Source organism: Myripristis murdjan, chromosome 6 (assembly GCF_902150065.1).
Source record: "Myripristis murdjan chromosome 6, fMyrMur1.1, whole genome shotgun sequence".
Taxonomy (NCBI): Eukaryota; Metazoa; Chordata; class Actinopteri; order Holocentriformes; family Holocentridae; genus Myripristis; species Myripristis murdjan.
This window is the reverse complement of record NC_043985.1, coordinates 28,820,201-28,839,869: the sequence shown is the minus strand read 5'-3', so window position 1 is coordinate 28,839,869 and position 19,669 is coordinate 28,820,201. Positions and strand designations below refer to the sequence as shown.

The 19,669-nt window shown below is 42.7% G+C and overlaps 1 protein-coding gene across 1 annotated transcript; it reads left to right on the top strand.

The window, feature by feature from the left end:
• The first annotated feature begins 692 nt into the window (after window positions 1–692).
• Window positions 693–19,092, top strand: wfdc1 (WAP four-disulfide core domain 1). The gene is made up of 7 exons (XM_030053947.1): window positions 693–1,216; window positions 13,589–13,784; window positions 14,816–14,899; window positions 16,063–16,203; window positions 16,819–16,869; window positions 16,995–17,054; window positions 17,528–19,092. The coding sequence occupies exons 1-6, from the start codon at window positions 1,124–1,126 to the stop codon at window positions 17,051–17,053; spliced, it is 624 nt and encodes a 207-aa protein (XP_029909807.1). The 5' UTR covers window positions 693–1,123; the 3' UTR covers window position 17,054; window positions 17,528–19,092.
• Window positions 19,093–19,669: the final 577 nt, after the last annotated feature.

The following is a 19,669-nucleotide window of genomic DNA, read 5'->3' as shown; positions in this document are numbered from 1 at the left end:
CTCGACAGTGGAAATTCACCAAATCAAATATTTGTCAGTGTTTTTTACTGCAATCTGTGATAAAATCCTATATCGTCCCGTCCCTCGAGCCCAATAGTATCAAGAAAATGTTCATTGATTCAAGACAGCTATGAAAACACAGTGATTAGGATTGGAAAGAAGTGGGATTATCTCACACCAGTGGCAGATTTTTTTCACTTGTTCTAAGAAAAGCAACAAATTTGAGACTACAAGTTTCATTTACAGTGCACCCTCTCATATAGCTCATGCTGTGCCTGCAAAGCAATCAGGAATGTAAACACTGATATCAGTTACACTTAATAATCCCATACATTCGTGCTTGAGCCCGGGGCTCGCAGATCAACAGGAATTTAGTGCCTCGTATTTGACAGAGACTTTTTTTTTCCTCTTCCCCTTCCCACGACCAAAACATTTGAAGCAAATCCACAGCGTGTACTGGATGTCCCAACCGCACACGGCTCTGTCAGATTCACATAAAGATCACCAGATGTGCTGAGCGATGCAACAGGGGGCAAAGGGGAGGTCTTAAACACACTGGCCCTCTCTTGCCTCTGCACTCTCTCCCCTCCCTCCTCTCAGCGTCCTCCTCCCCCTGCCCTCCCCTCTCCCTCCCAGAGACATGTGCGCGCGGTGCCAGCAGACAGTTTCAACTCTCCCCGCTCAACAACTGATGCATGGACAGCTGCTGTTTCTTCCTTCCCCTCCTTTGCTCCCCTAGCTCTTTTTCTTCCTCTCTTTCCCTCTCCACACTGACTCCATTCATTTCCTTCTCCCCTTCTCCTCTCCTTTTTTCCTCCACTGTGTCATTCTGCCCTGCACTTTCCCCCGAGGCGGTTATAAAGGCAGGTCCTGTTGGAGGGAGAGGGCTTGTGTAATCTCAGGGCTGCACAGGCTGCACATGAGCACCCGAGCGGCTTGCTTTCAGCTGCGAAGGCGCCGCCGTAGCCTCGACAGAGGGCGTGAAAACATCCCACCGGGGCAAACTTTGGAAGAAGGGTGAGAAGAAGGAGTAATACTTCTGCGACAAGACGGGGAGGACAAGGAGAAGGAGGCGAGACGCGGAAAGAGATTGGAGCTGGGGTGCGGGAGGACAACAGAGACCATGCCGGGCTCGCTGGTGCTGCTGCTGTCCCTGCTGGTCCTGTCCACAGGAAGTGATGCCAGGCGGATCAGGAAGAGGGGACTCAACCAGAAGGTGGGGCTGCCGACCTCACCTTTGACTTTTCATGTGTGCATGTGCGTAGGGCTGGACGATATATATCGATATAATACCAATATCATGATATGAAAACAGGAAAAAAAGATATCATCTGGGATTTTGGTCGGTGCAATATCATGATATGGAGTAAGTGTCTTTTCCTGGTTTTAAGTCTGCATTACAGTAAATGGATGCAAATTTCTGACCTTATTAGACTGTAAAACTGGGAATACCTCATCACACTGCAAGCTATCAGTGTGATGAGGTATTCCCACTTGTGGGATTATCTCATAGTGGACTACTGGGCTGATCTGCCTTATTTTGCCTTGTTTCAACATATTTGTACTTGTTCCCACAAAAAATCCTGAAACAAGTGAAGTTGCATTGGAAACAAATGGGATTATCTTATCCTTCTTGCATTTTTTTCCATTTGCTTTAAGCATTTTATCGGAAAAGCAGGATTTTAACAGGAAAAACAGGATTTTAATAGCATAAGAGTAAATGGCTTGTTAAGATGGCAATTGTTGAAGTACATTCTGTTATTTGCCTCTACCTGCTTGAGCACAACATCAACATCAGTGGTTAATTTTGCTCATATCACCCAGCCCTACATGTGTGTGTATGTGTGTGTTTGTATATGTTTATGTGATTTCCTTCCCCCTCTGTTTTCCCTGGTGGCTGTGTTCAGGGCATCTAGCAAAGTAGGAGGCAAGGAGAAAGCTGCAGCACAATACTCGCTCTGTTAAAGGCTGAGGTTTCACACACTGTGAGCAGTTTTGTGGCTGAGGTGAGAAAGCGCTCATGCTAAGCCTCAAGTCTTTTTTTTTTTTTTTAATGCTTTTGCACAACTCTGACACACATTCTAGTGGTTTATATGCAAAAAAAAAAAAAAAATCAGGTTGAAAGTCGGATAGAAGTTGTGCTGTTTGTGTTGAGTAACAAAAATAAGAGTTACTGATTGAAGTTGGTGGGGTGGCACTTTATCCCTGAGGCCTTCACGCTCCACAAGGACAGGGGGGTCACTTTGCTGTTTTTCATGTTTCCATATGAGTAAGTGAAGGGCACACTGCATGCACAACCTTTGATTTGTGTGTGTGTGTATGTGTGTGTGTGTGTTTGTGTGTGTGTCAGATTATTAGGGCAGGAACTGAACTAGCAGCCTGGGCCCCCGCTTGTTAACTCAGCTCACTTCAGCTCTGATTGATCAGCGCTAACGAGGGCTCGCTGTTGTGTGCTGCCCTCTCTCTCTCTCTCTCTCTCTCTCCCTCTCTCTCTGCCTCACATGCTTTAGTTTCCTCACTTTCTGACTCTTTCCTGCCCTCACTGGCCCCTCTTTCTCCCTTTCTTTCTGTGCCTCTTTCTCTCTTCCTCTCCCTCGGTCACCCTTTTCCGCTTGTTCCTCTCCTGCTTTCCTTTTCCCAACACCCCCCCGCCCTTCCACCCCCCTTTCCCCAAAAATCCATTTTCCCTCTCTCTCTCTGCTTCCCTCCTGCTCCCTCGATGGGCCAACAGGACCGTCTTTCTGGACTCTGCTTCAAAGCCGCTGTAATTGGAACATGCTGAGACGACTGCGCAGATGGAGTTTGTCTCTTTGCCTCTCAACCTTTTCATCACTGCATCTTAACATCTTTCATTTTTTATCCACACCCTCCATTCCCCCCACCTCGTCCACACACACACACACACACACTCACATGCACACGCGGACACACTTTAAACCTCATTCATAACACCGGGGCCTTGAAGAAAGACAAATTATAGTCACTTAGTGCTTCAAGTAGGCGCCACACTGGGGAATAGTGTGTCTTTAGGGCAGGACGGGTAAAAGTTTCTATCTGAGTGCCTTAAGCATGCCTAAGTATCTGTCTTCCACCCCTTTTCCCTCAGTGCCAATGTACCAGAAAATTAGATTTCGACAAATTCACCTATTTAAATAAAACGCTGCATTGAAATAGTGCAGGACAGGCTATTTATACGCATGCTTAGTCTCGCTAAGATATAATAAAGAAAATGATGACTGCCACAAACCTTATGAAAACAAAAACTTCACGGTTTTCATCTCCGTGCTCAGAAGATACGGGACCTTTCATAACTTTTTGATATCTAAACCGCCTCAAAAGTTAAACATGATTACAGGGAACAATATACACGAAAACGGCCATTCACTGTTTTCGTTTCATGTGCTCTCTCTTGATGTCACTGCTTGCCATCCTCTTTTGTGTCTTGAAGCAAAAAATGTAAAATGCTATGCGTGCGCCCCTGGTTTAAAGAGGTAGTTCACACAAAAGGCAAAACATTTACGTATTGTACTTTGCCACTTACCCCTCTAGTGTAATCTATACAGCCAAAGAGTTTCTGTGATTTGTTGAGGTTTCTGTTCTGCTTCTCTTCTTCCGACACAATGAGACTGGATTGGCATTCATTTGTGGAGCACAAACCATAATAAATGTACATGTGAAACACTCAACTACAGCAGATCTTTTCAAAAATGATGACACCTTACGTAATCCACAGCCCTCTAGATTAAGAGTTTCACTGAGGAACTATTTCCTGCTGAAACACACTGACAAACTGTATCTCTAATTCATACTCATTGGAAGTGGACTGAAACAGACATGACAGACTGGACACCAAATCACACAGAGACTATCTAGATGGACAGATCTTCCTCTTTCTTGGGTTAACTTTTTTCCAAATCCCAAAGTGAGCATGGTCCAAGTTAGGAATGATTTTCTGCTCTCCTTTTCTGAGTGTGCTTTACTCCTAAATGCAACTGTTGCTGCAGACTTGGCCTTAACTTCCTCCTCGTAAAGCTCTTAGCCGCCAGAGAGGTGTCTGTTTGACCTCAGGGTCAGTCGGCCTCACCGGCTGCCACGGCCAGGCTCCCTCCTCCAGTCCGCCCGCTGCCATGGGGGTCAAAGGTCACCACCGGCACTCTCTAAATTCCCTCTGTGTGCTTGACAGGGAAAGTGCAGTAGAAAGAATGCAGAGAGAGGCTGCAGGGCGGCGGAGAGGGCGATGCAGCAGGTGAAGAGGAGCATGGGTCAAGCTTTTGGGTGGGTAGTCTGGCTGGAGGAAGGACAGGGGAGGGAAGAGGCTTGGTGTGTGGAGGTGGGGATGGAAATAATAACAGAACTTTATTTTGCATTCATCCATTATGTCCACAAGCAGTGTTATAAAAATCAGCATACGTACATGATACAAAAATCACATAACAAATGGAGGCACTTTCTTAATCGTGCTCTGTATTCAGAGACATTACAGATGGAGCCACCTGATTAACCTCATTTTGATGCTGAGTTTAGTTTTTGTGGCAGTTTTTGACCTTTAGAGACAATTTTGTGTTTCCTGACCCAACAATATGACCACTGTTTGCCTGTCTGTGTGTCAGGATTTGGCAAAACCTACAATTCAACTTTGTCATGGCAACAAACAAACAAGCAGCCTTGTTTTCAGCTTGACCGAGATGCATACTTGAGGTTTTTTGAGAGGGTTTCAAGAACAACATGGGTGGCTGCGTTTTCCCCAGCTCGCACAGGAGCATGTGATCTTTGAAATGAAGTTAAAGCATGAAAATTAACCAGATTAGAGTTTACAGCGTGTTTCACATGACAGCAGCGATACACACACACAGCTGGTTATTGAGTCTCGGAGCCCCAGTCGCGTTCAGACATATGTCCGGGCATGCCTGTGTGTGTGAGCAGCGTCCGGGGGCTGCTGCTCACACACATCCTCACAGCTCCATTTATTTGGCGTGATGCACACGGCGCTCTGACACAACCTGGAATTAGGGAGGGGGCCTGCAGATGCTCAGCAGCACCAGGACTTCCTGCTCCTGGCCTGGCCGGCTGTTTGCCTTTGCCTGGGGCCGTTTCTGCCGCTGCCCAGGTAAAACAAAACAGATCCATTCTCTGATCACAGGAAAACTTGAAGCTTTAGGATATAATACTTACTAAGGATAACAATCAGTATGTAGTTATTTTTGTTCATTCTTAATAGCCCTGAGCAACCAGATCCCACACACTAATTAAACATTAGGAACATTTCTTTAAATATAAGGCTTTACTCAATAGAATAGAATAGAATATAGTTCCTATCGTCCACCTGTGGATACTTACCTTTTGCCTCACTGGTGTAGACGTTTATAACAGAGCTCATTATCTGGTGCATATTGACAGAGAAGATATGCACAAAGTTCACTTAACTTTTTTTTTTTTTTAAACTAAATAAATACCTAAATAAATAAGAAAGGTCCTTGGAAGTGCTGTAGGTATACAAAAATTATGTGAAAAATATTTTTTTCTGCAGCACGTAAGAACACTTCCAACATAAATTTCAAATTATTGAGTAAATTCATTCCTACTTTTCTGCCACCAGTTAGTCAGTGTCAGGGATGGAAAGAATACAAACACATCCTGGTCAAGTAGAAGTATTGTTACCTTGCTTAGATTTTACTAAAGTAGCCTAGAAGTAAAATTACCAGGGTGAAGATCCACTAAAGTAACAGTGAAGAAGTGGCTTGTTTAAATGTACTCAGAGTAAATGGTGCTGAGTTACTTTTCAGAAAAGATAAAAGTGTTAGATGGGATCTTTGCTGTGCAAGTGTCAAAGGTCAAGGTCACAACTGGAAGTTAAAAGGTGTACTTTGTAAAACTACAGTAAAGTGAGGGCCTTTAGTCTCAGCTGACAACAAGATGTGAAATAGCCACAACATTTAACGACTGAGACTACATGGTTTTCATAATCATATCAAGAGTTGACAAAAGGTGATGGATGTGATTTCAAACATAATGAAGTGCAACACTTCATCAAAAGCATGACTAAAGTAAAAGTACTGACTTAAAAAAAAAATACTCAGAAAGTACAAAAACCCCAAAAAGCTACTTAGCTGAGCAGCAGTGTGTTGAGGTGAGGCGGTGAAAGCAGGACTAATCCCAGTCAGATGATGGGAGCCTGCTGCTCAGCAGGAAATTACTGGACTTACACTGGATCAGATAGCCACTGTGTCTAGTCTACACATACTGTACATGGAGACACACACACACACACACACACACACACACACTATAACGGAAAACTCCCAAGATACATGCATACCCGAACACATACACAAAGTTTCTGTCTCTGTCTCTGTCTCTCTCTCTCTCACACACACACACGTATATGCACACACACACACACACACACACACACACGCTCACACACACACAAATATTTCCACACATACAACATCTTTATCTGTGATCCTCTGATGTTCCAGACATTCCCCGTGTTTTGGCAGAGGAAAGACTTTCCATGTTGTATCATCTCTAACAGCACAAAGGAATTTAATAGCAAATCCAGCGAGGCCGTGTGAAGCCAGAGATGTGTATCCTCAGCTCTCGGTATCAAAGTACAGCCAACAGATAAAGCCGTCACGAAAGGCCAACTACTAACCCCGGCTTTGGACAAAGAAAATGTTTGGAATTCAACTTCGGTCTTCAGGCAGAATTTTGAGTTTCGCCGTTTTCATCGGGTCCTGCCGAGCAACGTTTAACCCCCTGAAATGAAACCTAAATGAAAATAAAAATCAATGAAAACCCCATTTTATCGTGAAAAATAAATTAACAAATAAATAATGTAAAATGCTACTTTATCTTTTTTATTATTATTTATTTATTTTATTTCATTTACTTATTTATTTTGGACAAGAGTGTGTGATTTCCAAAAAAAAAAACAATGCAAGAAGGAATTTTTCAATATTCAGTATTTTTTTTTTTTTTTTTTTTTTTTTTTTTTTTAAGAATTAAAGGGAATTTGTGTGCCAGTGGCTCAGATTGCTGTACTGCTAACAGAGGACTGAGGTGCAGATGTGTGTTTAGGTCAGTCCAGTACAGTCCAGTTCAGTCCAGTTCAGTCCAGTTCAGTACTTTACAGTCCCACTAGGGGAAACTGGGATGGCAGGAGAGCTCAGACAAACAGATAAACAACAACAGTACACACATAACAGCACACAATAAAATGTCGATGCAACATTTTTCTACAAAACATATAACCAAGGACACCATGCAACGCTCTGCTACTGGTCGCTAGTGTGTGTGTGTGTGTGTGTTTGTGTGTGTGCACGCCATGTGAGTGCGGAAGTCTACTGTGACAAACATTGCTACCTCAGGCTATGAGTGACAGGCAGCAGATGCTGTTTGCCCAACACTAATTAGCTGTGTTCGCACTCTGTCCTGCTGTGAGAAACAGACCTCGTGTGTAACGCCGTCTGCTTCTCTGCACCTCAAGGTTAGGCATCATCGATCCTCCTCCCTGAGCACCAGTGTGTGTGTGTGTGTGTGTGTATGTGTGTACGTCTGCATCTCCCAGCTGTGTTTCTACCCATTCCTCTGTCAGTATGTCAGCGTCTCTCTGTCTGTCTTTCTGTCTTTCTCAGCACATCTCACGGTGTGCTGTGCCTCTGTCTATCTGTCAGCCTGTCTATCTTCATGTCAGTCTGACTGCTTGTGTGGAGACGGGAAGTGAACCCAGACTACCCACAAGCCAAACAGATGTGTGCTGTTGGCTGTTGTTATTTAGTTGGCACAGAGGGATCTGGCTGGGGTTTCAACTCTCATGAAAAAGAGGCGCAAAGCGGCGTTTTTCATATCACGGCTCAAACTTTAATTGAAAGATTGTAGATGTGATGTAGATCGAGTTGCAATCTCAAGTCGAGGTCAAATTCCTTTGTCAAATGTTGCAATAAAGGTAAAATATGTGACAACATTATTATAGTTGGAGAAACGTGGTGTTACAGAGATGCAATGGCCTGCAAATCTTATTATCCAGACGTAAGAAAACATTTTGTTTGGTACAGACTTGAGCAGAAATCGTATATAATCAACACTTTAATAGTTTCTTTTTTCAGTGAAAATGAAAATTATGGTGCAAAAAATGGTACATCAGGCTAAAATCATGAATCATATTGCAACTGCACTATCCTGTTCTTTTTTTTTTTTTTTTTTTTTTTTTTTTACCATGTGGTGGAATCCTAGTGTGAACGACCTTGGACCAGATTCCCTCTGCCTGTGCACATCTGTTTAAACATATGTGTGCTCGCCCACCGTTGTGTATGTTTCCGCGTATGTACAGTATGGAAGTCTGGGTGTGTGTGTTTGTGTGTGTGTGTGTGTGTGTGTGTGTGTGTGTGTGTGCACGCGCCCTTGCACACAGGAAGCGCAAAGTCTCAGTATCTGTCTGAGATCTCTGTGCAGAACCATGAACGGCCCCAACCTCAGTTTAGTCAAGGAGCCAGACGGGGTCTCCAGTGGCGTCTATCCACAAAGTCTCCATGAAACCACTTGGAAAGAGAGGGAGAGAGAGAGAGAGAGAGAGAGAGAGAGAGAGAGAGAGAGAGATTCATGAAGATCTACACTGCAAAAAAAATTTCCATCTTAACAAGTCATTCAGTCTTGATGATGATTTTTTTTTCCAGTGAATCTGTATAGTAGATAAGGGTTCAGGTGAATCATCACGTCCCTCCATCATGTGCCACTGCTTTTTACCCCCGCAGAGAAAAAAAAATCCAGGGAGAGTGGAAAAAAAAAAACACCGAGATAGTGTCTCTGACAGATATGAGGAGATGGAGACAGGTGGAGCAGCGAGACAACATTCCCACAGATAGACACCAACATCACACACACACACAGGCCCGCTGGCAGCATGTCTACAGCGAGGCGGGGGGGCGAGGCAGACAGGAGTGTAAATAAACAATGTGGGACATCACAGAGACGTGAGGAGCTCCGGGTCTGCAGCATGGCAGCGCCTCTGGCACTCAAAGACACAAAGGCAGAGAGAAGCAGACATGAGAAGAAGCCTGACAGGTGGGCAGGTAGGAAACTGGAAGAACTGACTTGCTGACAGAAAGATAGACACTCAGACATGTGCAATACACAAACCTGTAACATGACTGAAAAGTGTGAATGAGCTGAATCTATGCACGGCACAAGAAAAAAGTCATTTATCCCCATATCAGGTCTTAAGATCTTGTTTTTTCTTAAAACAAATGAAAAAATCTGTCAATGGGACGAGATGACGCCACTTGTTTTGAGTGCAGTTTTATTTGTTTCAGGGTTTTTCTTTTAGATTTTTTAGTTTAGATTTGGATAGAAATGGTAGAATAGGCAGAAATGTAATCCTCGGTTTAATCCAGCATCACAAGGTTCAACAAACTCACTGTGAATGGAAGTATGAATGACTTGTGTAATGTGCAGCGCTCACACACGTACTGTACAAGCACACACACTCTCTCTCTCTCACACACACACACACACAGACACCCATAACCGGAAGGGCACGTTTGACCCACTTGAACACAAAGTGGGTTTTGTAGGAAGCTGGGAGCTGATCGGATATGAGACAAGGGGACAGACAGCTGTCATTATGTTATTATCCCCAGTCACAGGAGACTTTGTGGTCCTCATTCATAGATCTGACTGTGATAGAGTAGAAAAGTCACACCGGTTTCAGCAGTGAATATCCCTGATTACGTTGCAATTTACATGTTTTGAAATGCACTTTTTAATTTTTTCTAGCGATGTGTGGCTTACCATCAACCCCTGGAGTATATATTGTTAAGGGATCTTAAATCTTAATAATAATAATGGCAACAATGAAAAGATATTTTCCCTCTTACCCCTTGTGAAATATCTGCCCGGGTAGTTTCTGTTTGATTTGGTGAGGTTTCCTCTCTGCTGCGGTCTCCCCATGTCTCCCAGCACCTCAGCACAGTGTGGTGGGATTGGGATTTGTTTGAGGAGCTCAAACCATTTTAATTTAAATGTGAAATCTAAAACGCAACAGTGAAATGGGGAGGGGGAGCATTATGAACTCCTCCGTGGTGTGCTGCAAACCAACAGAGTGTGGCGATGAATTCAACCACAGAAATGCTGAGGTCAATGGCCGGCGACCACAATTCAATTGTTAGCACCCTGGTTCCCAGAATCCCAGACGGAACTGGTTCAAGAACCAAAACTATTGTGGTCAGAATGAGGTATATCTAAGTCTATATGTCTAAGTGGGTTCCTTTTTGCAGCAAACCGCAAACCTTTGAGAGATGCTCGTGTACTCTATGTCCCAGTGCTCTTATATTTTGGATTATGTTGGGGTAAAAGTTGTTGTGAGCTCTTGAGGCATTCCTAAGTTATATTTGTTTGAGAATAGAGTGGCAGTCATCATTCTTTACCACATCAAAACAAGTTTTGGTAACCTCCCATTTGAAACGGCACAGTCTGCCTTCAACCAGGTTCAGAAGTTTATTTGTACATGGAGATGCAGCGTGAGCCGGCACAGTGAAAGCAGACAAGTGAGGGAATCTGAGTATGTTTGATGTGGTAAAATCTGATGGAGTTTTTCCTCATATTTCAAGTTCCAGTTTATTTAGAGCCCATTCTCAAAAGGGCTTTACAGGCTCACAGTTTATAGAGAATGAAAGATCATCCTCTGACCTAAACCATCATAGCAGACAAGAAAAAAGCTCCCACAATACCTTTCTAGCCATGTTGGGAGTATTGTGTATGGAGCAGCACCGGACCCTTTGGTAGACCCAACCACTGCGACCAAAGCTTACCAAGGCCCTAAAGTGCAGCAGGTACCGTTGCTAAAACGGCTTCGACGTTGCTTTATTCTAAAGTAAAGACACGCTGACAATAATTATCTCCGTTAATAAAACTCCTAACCCCAGTCTCATCTGGAAACGGTGTTTAACTGCATCGTCTGCTAACTTTTACGACCTCCAGCTATAAGAAACACGCATTGTTCCCCACACGGTGTGAATCCACCCTCCAACCCCAAAAAGCCCACCTACCCCACCCATGCACCCGCTAAGCTGCCAGCTGCCAGAGCGAATTATTGTGTGTTTACAACAAACACACACATACAGTGTGTGTCACACTGCCATCAGCGCCAAACATTTGCTTTCGTTTTTCCGGTTGGTTTGTGAGAGCACGCACTCCGCCTGCCAAATAAACAGCACCGCTTTTAACGATCGCGTGCAGCCCACAAGCCTATTATCTAATTAGTAATGTAGAGTAGGGAAAAAACACCCATCTCGCTCTCTCTCCCTCTCTCTCTCTCTCTCTCGCTCTCTCTCTCTCATATTCACACACACTGAGAGCTCCTGATATCCAAAATCATTGGCTCGGTCCAAAGAGTCTTAGCAATTCATCCAAACTGCTGAGATATTTAATAGCAGCAGTTTCAGAACAACTCAAACTCTCTGTCTATGGCTGTTTGTCATCGACATGTCGTGCGTGCCGGAGAATAAACCAACGCCATCCAAATTAGTGACTGCATAAACACACACCAGGCCCTGTGATCGTGCACGGAGGCCCGAAACCAAAATGGCAAGCGGGATTTGTCTCACGTCGCAGTGACGCGGTGGGGAAGGTGAATCACAAATTGAAACGGATTGAAGTAAACTGTTTAATCACTTAACTGGAGTACACCTGAGATAAATGGCAAACCAGAAAGTCTCATCCCACCACCTGACAGCCACGACGCTGCTCATCCACTGTGCCGCAAGTCAATAAAATAACCCACTTCACACACCAGTAAATGCCTGTATAATTACAGTATCATTAAATTGTTCCTTTGGCTATGTGTTTCTGCAGCTGTAGTTAAAGTCCCATCAGAGCAGCCACCATGCTTCTCATTTGCACCAGCAAAAAAAAAAAAGGAGATGGAGTGAACTCTTTAGCTCTACTGTAAATTTGATCCTGTTGTAGCTGAGTTATACAAAAGCAAATATGTGGTAGCATAAATGTGGGAAAATATAAGAATTAATATTTAGTTGAGTGCAGCTGTGTTTGCTGGGGTTTGTAAATTCCCATGTCTGCATAATCCCCATAATAAATGGCTGTCGACTTACTGTAGCACCAGCACTGTGATATTTAATACTAGCACTATAAAACTGTAAACTACTCCCCCACAACCTCTGGCCTAAGCTTTCCAGCTACACAATGACTTTTTTTGTTTTGTTTTGTTTTATTTTATTGGGAATGGTTCAGAGATGAGAGCATGAAACCCTCCAAACCGCTGAGCTGGTATGAATCAAGAGCTGTAGCTTGTTGAAAACTATAAAATCACAGAGGCCGTGGCTGTGATACAAAACTCATTATGTAAACCTCTGCTAAGTAAACAAGAGCAGATTTTCTCAGCAGCAGTGGAAAAGTGAGTGCATGCATGGATGTGTGTGTGTGTGTGTGTGTGTGTGTGTGTGTGTGTGTGTGTATGTGCATGTGTGGATATACATTTGTGTTTTTGTGGCTAACACCCCACCCTCCACTCCACCCCCTCCTCATCCACCAGTTGTGTAGTTTGGCCTACTTTCCCCTCGCTCTCAGACTCACCAGAGAAGTGTTTGAGTCACCTTCCCAACCCAGGTCAAGACGTTTGCAGGCAGGCAGGCACTCACACTACCTCACTACCATGGTGGAGAACTGAAGTCAACTGCTGCCCTCTGCTGGAGAAAAATAGACAATTCAGAATAGAGATTGTAAATCCATCCACTGAGCATCTGGAAAGGTGTAGAAAGTGAGAGATGCAGGAATGACCCTCTATAATATGTCATTATGCCCTCTCTCTTTGTGCCACAATGTCCTGTGGGGCTTTTTGGGACTTACTCATTATGATTAATTGTTATGAATCCCACAAGAGTTCTGGGCAACATACGCCCATATCATTAAGGTTAGGGTTATGGCTGGGTGAGGGATTCCCTTGCTGTCATAGAAAAGCTGTTGTACGCTTCTGAGCAATCATAGCACTTTTCACACATCGTATCCCAGCATGCATCAGGCGCAAAGCAGGGAAACTGTGCTCTGTGCAGATCACTAAGACGGGCAATCAAAGTCACTGTTATGGGTGATTTGGAGGCCATAGCCATAGCATAGCTAACCAGTATCAATACAGATGCCTTTAATAATTAAAAGCGAAGATTGGAAAGGGGACATTTTGTTTGAATTATGAGTTAATAAGATGACTACTCCTATTCTTAAACTAAATCTGGAAAAGTCTGCTATACAACCTGATGATTTACTAAATAGTAATATATTAGTCAGACTACATTTTACACAGAGGGCAGTTTTTAACAGTCTTTTTAAGGTTTTACATTGTGGGAGAAATTTTATGAGCTGTTGAAGTCAAGAATGAGCTACATTTAGATTAAGTCATTTCAGCTATATAGCAAATGATGAAATTAAAAAAAAAGTTTCAGAAGGAGTAAAAGCTTTTATGGTATGGATACTTTTGAGTCTTGGCATATTAATCTTCTACGGCCAAATGCATTTCATATCAGCCTCAGTTTTCATGATGTGCTCTCTCTCTCTCTCTCCCTCTCTCCCTCTCTCTCAGGACTATGAGTACCCCAACCAGTCTCAGTCCACGCAGCACCAGAAGAATGACCGGTGTCCGCCGCCGCCCCAGATGCTGCCAGAGCGGGCCTGTGAGGTTCCCGGCTGCCGCTCAGACTCAGAGTGTGAGCGCCACAAGCGCTGCTGCTATAACGGCTGCATCTACGCCTGCCTGGAGTCCGTGCAGCCCCCACCAGGTCAGCACTCCTCACAGAGGTTTCTACACCAAAACTCCACCCAGAGTTCACTTCATCAGGCATATCTCATCAAAAAAAAAGAAAAAACAAATCACCAGAAACTACTACAAGATACATGAACTCTCCCAAAGTCTATTTTTATAGATTACTGAGCAAAGTGGTGCAATATCCCCTACACCCTTTTTATAGTATTTTGGATCACCTATTGAATAACCTAATTGTGATGTGTTTGATTATTTATTAGTAAATTTTGAGACTCTTTTACCCATCGATGTAATGCTCATGTAGTTCAGCTGTCTTGTGTAAGCTGCCATGTGAGTTTTAAATAAATTAATAAATTAAACTTAGGTTCACTAATTAGTCAGGAAAATCAGGGAAATATGTTTTTGTCAGGAATATTCAAGTCTTTGATGAAGCTTTTGGATATGCCATACGGCCATATAGCTTTCTCAAGACCCTAGCACAGAATAGGAAAAACTATCAAGAATCAACACTATCCACAAATACTATTTTTTATTTGTTTATTTATTTATTTTTATCATATAAAAACTGGCATTGTTTGCATTATGTTTCATCCGGTTGTTTTTTGTAATAAGATTGACTGATTTTCCTGCAAAATCGCCCATAAAAATGTATTTTAGAAATGTGCAGACGTGTCTCAGAAAGACCTGTATGCAGTGTGCAGACAGACAGGAGTTTTACTTGTTGAAACATCCTCTCAGACTGTTTTGACCAGTTACCTAATAGAGCCAATCATGACAGATTCTGCCCTGAGAAGATGTTTCAATAAGAAAAATTATCTGCATCCTATTTCTACGAGCATAGAGGCCATAACATCTGCACAAAACCTGAAAACAGGGCAAAACAAACTCTTAAAGAACAAAACTGGAAAAAGAGTTTTATTCAGTAACATTGAAATGATTGTTTGTTATTGGTTTTATTGGTTATTGTTTGGTGTGTGTGTGTGTGTGTGTGTGTGTGTGTGTGTGTGTGTGTGTGTGTGTGTGTGTGTGTGTGTGTGTGCTGAGCAGTGCTGGACTGGCTGGTGCAGCCGAAGCCTCGGTGGTTGGGGGGGAACGGCTGGCTGCTAGACGGCCCTGAGGAGGTTCTGCAGGGTGAGTAAAGATCATCAGAGGGAATTAATAATAATAAAATACATCAGAAACATCCAGCATGAGGGAAATTCTTAAAGGCAGAAATATCATCCGCCTGATGGATATTTTTTTTCCACTTGCCTACAGGGCATGCTGCTAATTTGTGAATCCATTTCTGCCTCCTTACTTTAAATTAGCCCTCAAAAATACTCTGAATGTTCCCATTCAAGTTGCACCCTATTAAATATTAAATATGTCTGGTAAATATGGGTGAAACAGAGTTCACTCAGCTCATCACCAGGTGGCGGAGATTACATAATTGCAGTCTGTCTCTTTCTGTCTGTCTGTCCGTCTGTGAGTAAGATATCTCAAAAAGTTCTGAAAGGATTCATCTGAAACTTTGTAGAAAGGTTGGTCCTGAGCCAAACAGGGGTTGATTAAAGTTTCATGCCAGTCGCCCAAAAGATGAAACGCACCTCGCACTTTTAAAGAGAGACACAAGAGAGTTTCCTTTTCATTGGTGTGGGTTTGCTCCATCTCCTGTACCTTAGCCACCACCCGTTCATCGGTCCAGTCAGTCTGTTCCACAAAGCTCTACTCGCCTTTTAGCAGCCTCCACTGTCTTTGCCTATGAGGCTGAAATTTTCCATGAAGTGTGAGTTTGTGTGTGAATGCATACAGGCGTGGATGCATGCGTGTGTGTGGTTGCAGCTGTTGCGGGTTTTCCACTTGTTTCCACTTCTTTTGTCTACTTCCACCTTTAAACACTTAAAAAAAAAACAACTATTGGTGATGCACTTTGTGTTTCTGTGTCCACTGGCCAACCATGAAAAAATGAAATAATATGGTAAAAAAAAAAAAAAAAAAAAAGAACACAACAGGGGAAAGAAACCCAAATCAAATGCAGAAAATGGACATGGACTGGCCACACAATTTGAAAGCAAATTGCTAATGAGACCAAGGTAATGCCTCACATGGGACGCACAAAGCCAAAGAACAGCTGGAGGAGGCAGAAGCCAAGGAAGCAGGACGGTTAGTCATGGGTGTGTAAGGCACTAGAGAAACCCAAAACAGACTGTTCTTCTGTGAACTTCTCTCCATCATCACTGAATGTGTCCACAGATTTGCTTGTGTGTGTTTCATTTGTGATTGCTCTGACGTGTAGTGTGTACTCTGCCCACTAGCCGAGGCCTGCAGCACGACCGAGGACGGTGACGAGCCGCTCCACTGTCCCACAGGCTACGAGTGCCACATCATCAACCCAGGAAATCCTGCCGCTGGCATCCCTAACCGGGGACAATGCATCAAACAGCGTGGCAACTCTGGTAAGGCGCGAGGAATTCTGGCTTGAAACCTTTACCCACCCTTCCCCTCTTTCATTTTCCCTGCTGATCCATCAATCTAATAAGACTTCTCTGCAAAGCATGTGCTCTAATAAAACAGCAGAGTCAAACTCTGGTCACTCTGGCACCGGTCAGATCTTTTTTTTTTTTTTTTTTTTAATTGACGTAAGCTCTCGATATTTTTTTATTATTTATCATTATTTACCTAGAGAGTAGCCGATGATACAGAGACACAGGACACCGTGTTGTGACAGCAGCTGTCGTGAGTCTGACCTGGTATCTCTTGGCGCATGGCGCGCTGTCAAGTGCCAAGTTCCTCACATTAAAAAGTAATTGAAATACACAAGTTGGAATGACCCTGGCACTCTCTGGGGTGTCACGCCATGTGCTAAAGTAATTCACAACCTTTTTCACACCATTTCTGTGCATTTTCATCGTAAACTACGTGCAGAAATATCAAGGAATGATCGTAAGAGGAAAAACGTTTAAGTTTTTAGTTTCATTGCTTCAGGTGATTCCTGTTTGAAGCAGCTGCTTGAGTTCAGTGTGACTGCAGTTCAATGTCACTTCTTCCTTTTTTGTTTGTGTGTTTTTTAGATGGACGCAGCCTGAGGCACAAATACTTCAAGGACTACAAGGATTATTTGGGTATGTGAGATAGTATATAGCATCATTTTCAAAAGCACAGCAATAATTATTTTTGAATCACCTGCAAAATTTCCTACTTGAGATCACTGATGATGATGATGATGATGATGTCTCCTCTCTCACAGGAACCAATTCTAACAATGCAGTAGCCTACGAAAAACATCACCACAAGCACCTGGGATGAAGTATGTTTCAGCCACTTTTATCCACTTTCATACTTTGTTAAAGGAATATTTCACCCAAAAACCTTATATTTTGTATCACTTACTCACCGTGAGCTGTCTTGAATGTCTCACAAGAAACACGGTGACATGTAGTATAACAGTGCATAACGTTTACCTTTTTTCTTTTTCCAAGGATGGCAAAGTCATATTTTGAGCCGGCCTATTGGTTAAGGCTAGGGTTAGGTTAAGGTTACAGTTAGGCATCAGCTGGTAATGGCTAACATTAGGGAAAGTCAATTAGTTCATACCTTTGCCATCCTAGGAAAAATATATAGGCTATAATATTGTGTTTGTAGATTGCACATGCCACATACTCAGTCTAACCAAGTTTAGTGTGTGTAGTGTGTTCACGTTATAAAAGTATGAAAATGCAGTCAACACACACCTCAACTTTTTTCTTTTTTTAAAATTATTATTCTAATTTGTCCTCCCAGATCGAGCAGACCTCAGCCTCAGTTACGACCATAACACAACCTCAAACGACCAACTGTCCACAAAGCGGCCCCGCCCTCTTCAGTCTGCTCTCATCGCATCTGAAACAGGATCAGATGTGACCCGGTTACCCAGCCCACAGCTCCTACCTCCCCTCTGCAGCGCCTCGTGTCGCGGCCCCTTTCCTCAGTCATGAATTCCTTTGGGACACACTGACAGACACACTGACAGACACACAGCAGACGAGTGTGGCGCACATCCACAGCCAAAGACAAATCTCTCCGTCTAGAGTCGATGGAGGACCAGAGAACGTCAGAGCAGGGCGACGCACCAAAGCTCTTTGATCAAAAAACCGTCTCAAAAGGAAATAAGGAACCTGTGCCATGTTTCCATTTTTTTTTTACAACTCTCTCTCTCTATTTTCCTTTCCCTCTCTGTTTTCCTCTCTCTCTCTCTCTCTCTCTCTATAAATGATAACTGGTCAAAGGAGCAAATCAAGACCATGTGGTCCTGTTATAATACTTCTCTCTCTCCCTCTGTTTGTCATGCACTGATTACGGCTACGAAATCCAAATTTGCAACATTATTGATGGTATGCTATTCAAAACTTTTTGCAGAAGGATGCTGCTCGTATTCCCTGCTCTCAAATCTGGACTGGACTTTTAAAGATGAAAAGGTCCAGCTGCAGAGGCTGAAACTTTTAATCAAATCTAACTGTGATCTAACAGTGCGATTAATAATTGTAATTATAAGAATATGATCACTATAAAAGACTGTTGTAAATGGGGTTTTGACTCCTTCAGGGCTGAAGTCACAGGAATATGTATCCTTTACATTAAAAGTAAAAACAAAAACTTCCTTCCCTGCACAAAAAAGAAACAAGAAATTTTGTCTTGCATTCAGCTGCATCGAGCTAATTTCAGAATGATTTAGGCAAAATTATCTTCCGTACCAACACATAATTTCTAGCTCTACGTGCTTCATTATGATTTATCTCACAGAAACAAACAAAATCCTTGTCTTATGAAGTAAAGACAAAATGATTTACCAGTGCAGTGATACAATCTGACTGAAAAAACCTTGAAATTAAGGTGAAATCACTAAATAACCAAGACTAAAGACTAAGTTTTATTTTTGGGTATTTGTTTTTTTTCCATGTTTAAGTCTGATGACAAATCTGTCTTATCCATGAAATAAACTAAACCAGTCTGTGCATTAAACTATCACAACCCGATCCCAGTATACACATGGTAAAGGGCTTTTGAGTGACAGTGATGTTTAAAGCTGCCTAATAACAATGATAATAATATTAAATAAAACAAAATACATTGTTCTCAAACTGATAAAGGTCTAACTGTCCAAAGTCAGTCTTATATATCATATATCTGTGTTATCAAAACCAAATGGTGCTCCGTTTCAATGCTGCCTCTCATAACAGGAGAATAAGCTGGTCTGTAATACAAAGACATCGAATAAGCTGGAGGTGTGAAGCAAAAGGTGTGACCATTCTCTGTGTGCGCGACGAGAGTGATATCTGAGAGTTGCTATATCTGACTGGTGCTATAACGCTGCCTTGTTTATTCCAAATAAACCATTTCATTGAGATATGTCGGTGTTTTGTGTTGTTTTCCTGCTGTGTGTAATCTCAGGATTAAAACGTTAATGCAGTGCAAGTGATGGACAATATTCAAAGTCACACAATGCGACAGCAAAGGATTTATGATGTGCATGTACTAAGAGTTGTGGACAGACTTATGGAGCGTGCAGGAATGGCCTCAAGGAATAGTCACTAGAAACCATTAAGACACAAATGCATCAGTGATTACAGTTTTTTTCAATCGCTTTTTCCAGTATAATGAAACTGGGATCCACTTTGTCGTCATCTTCACCTCCAAACCACAGCAGAAGATTTCTTTTGCAAATGTGTTCATACCTTTTCATTGGATTCACACATTTTTCAGGCTCTTTTGCACAACACTTCTCACATGTGTCATTTACATCATGGCCCTGACTCCATTGACTTCACTATGGTAGTCAAAAGCAAAACATCTGCTCACAGCTGATAGAAATGACCTGCATCACTGTGAAGTCACTAGTGCACCTGCTTCACTACCCTTTCCACAAATCACCATTCACCAATCAAT

Excerpts from the sequence above, each read along its gene's own strand:
- wfdc1 (XM_030053947.1), top strand. The coding sequence starts at position 1,124 with ATGCCGGGCTCGCTGGTGCTGCTGCTGTCCCTGCTGGTCCTGTCCACA. Across the intron at positions 13,785-14,815 it reads GTCCGTGCAGCCCCCACCAG|TGCTGGACTGGCTGGTGCAG; the intron begins GTCAGCACTCCT and ends TGTGCTGAGCAG. Across the intron at positions 14,900-16,062 it reads CCCTGAGGAGGTTCTGCAGG|CCGAGGCCTGCAGCACGACC; the intron begins GTGAGTAAAGAT and ends TCTGCCCACTAG.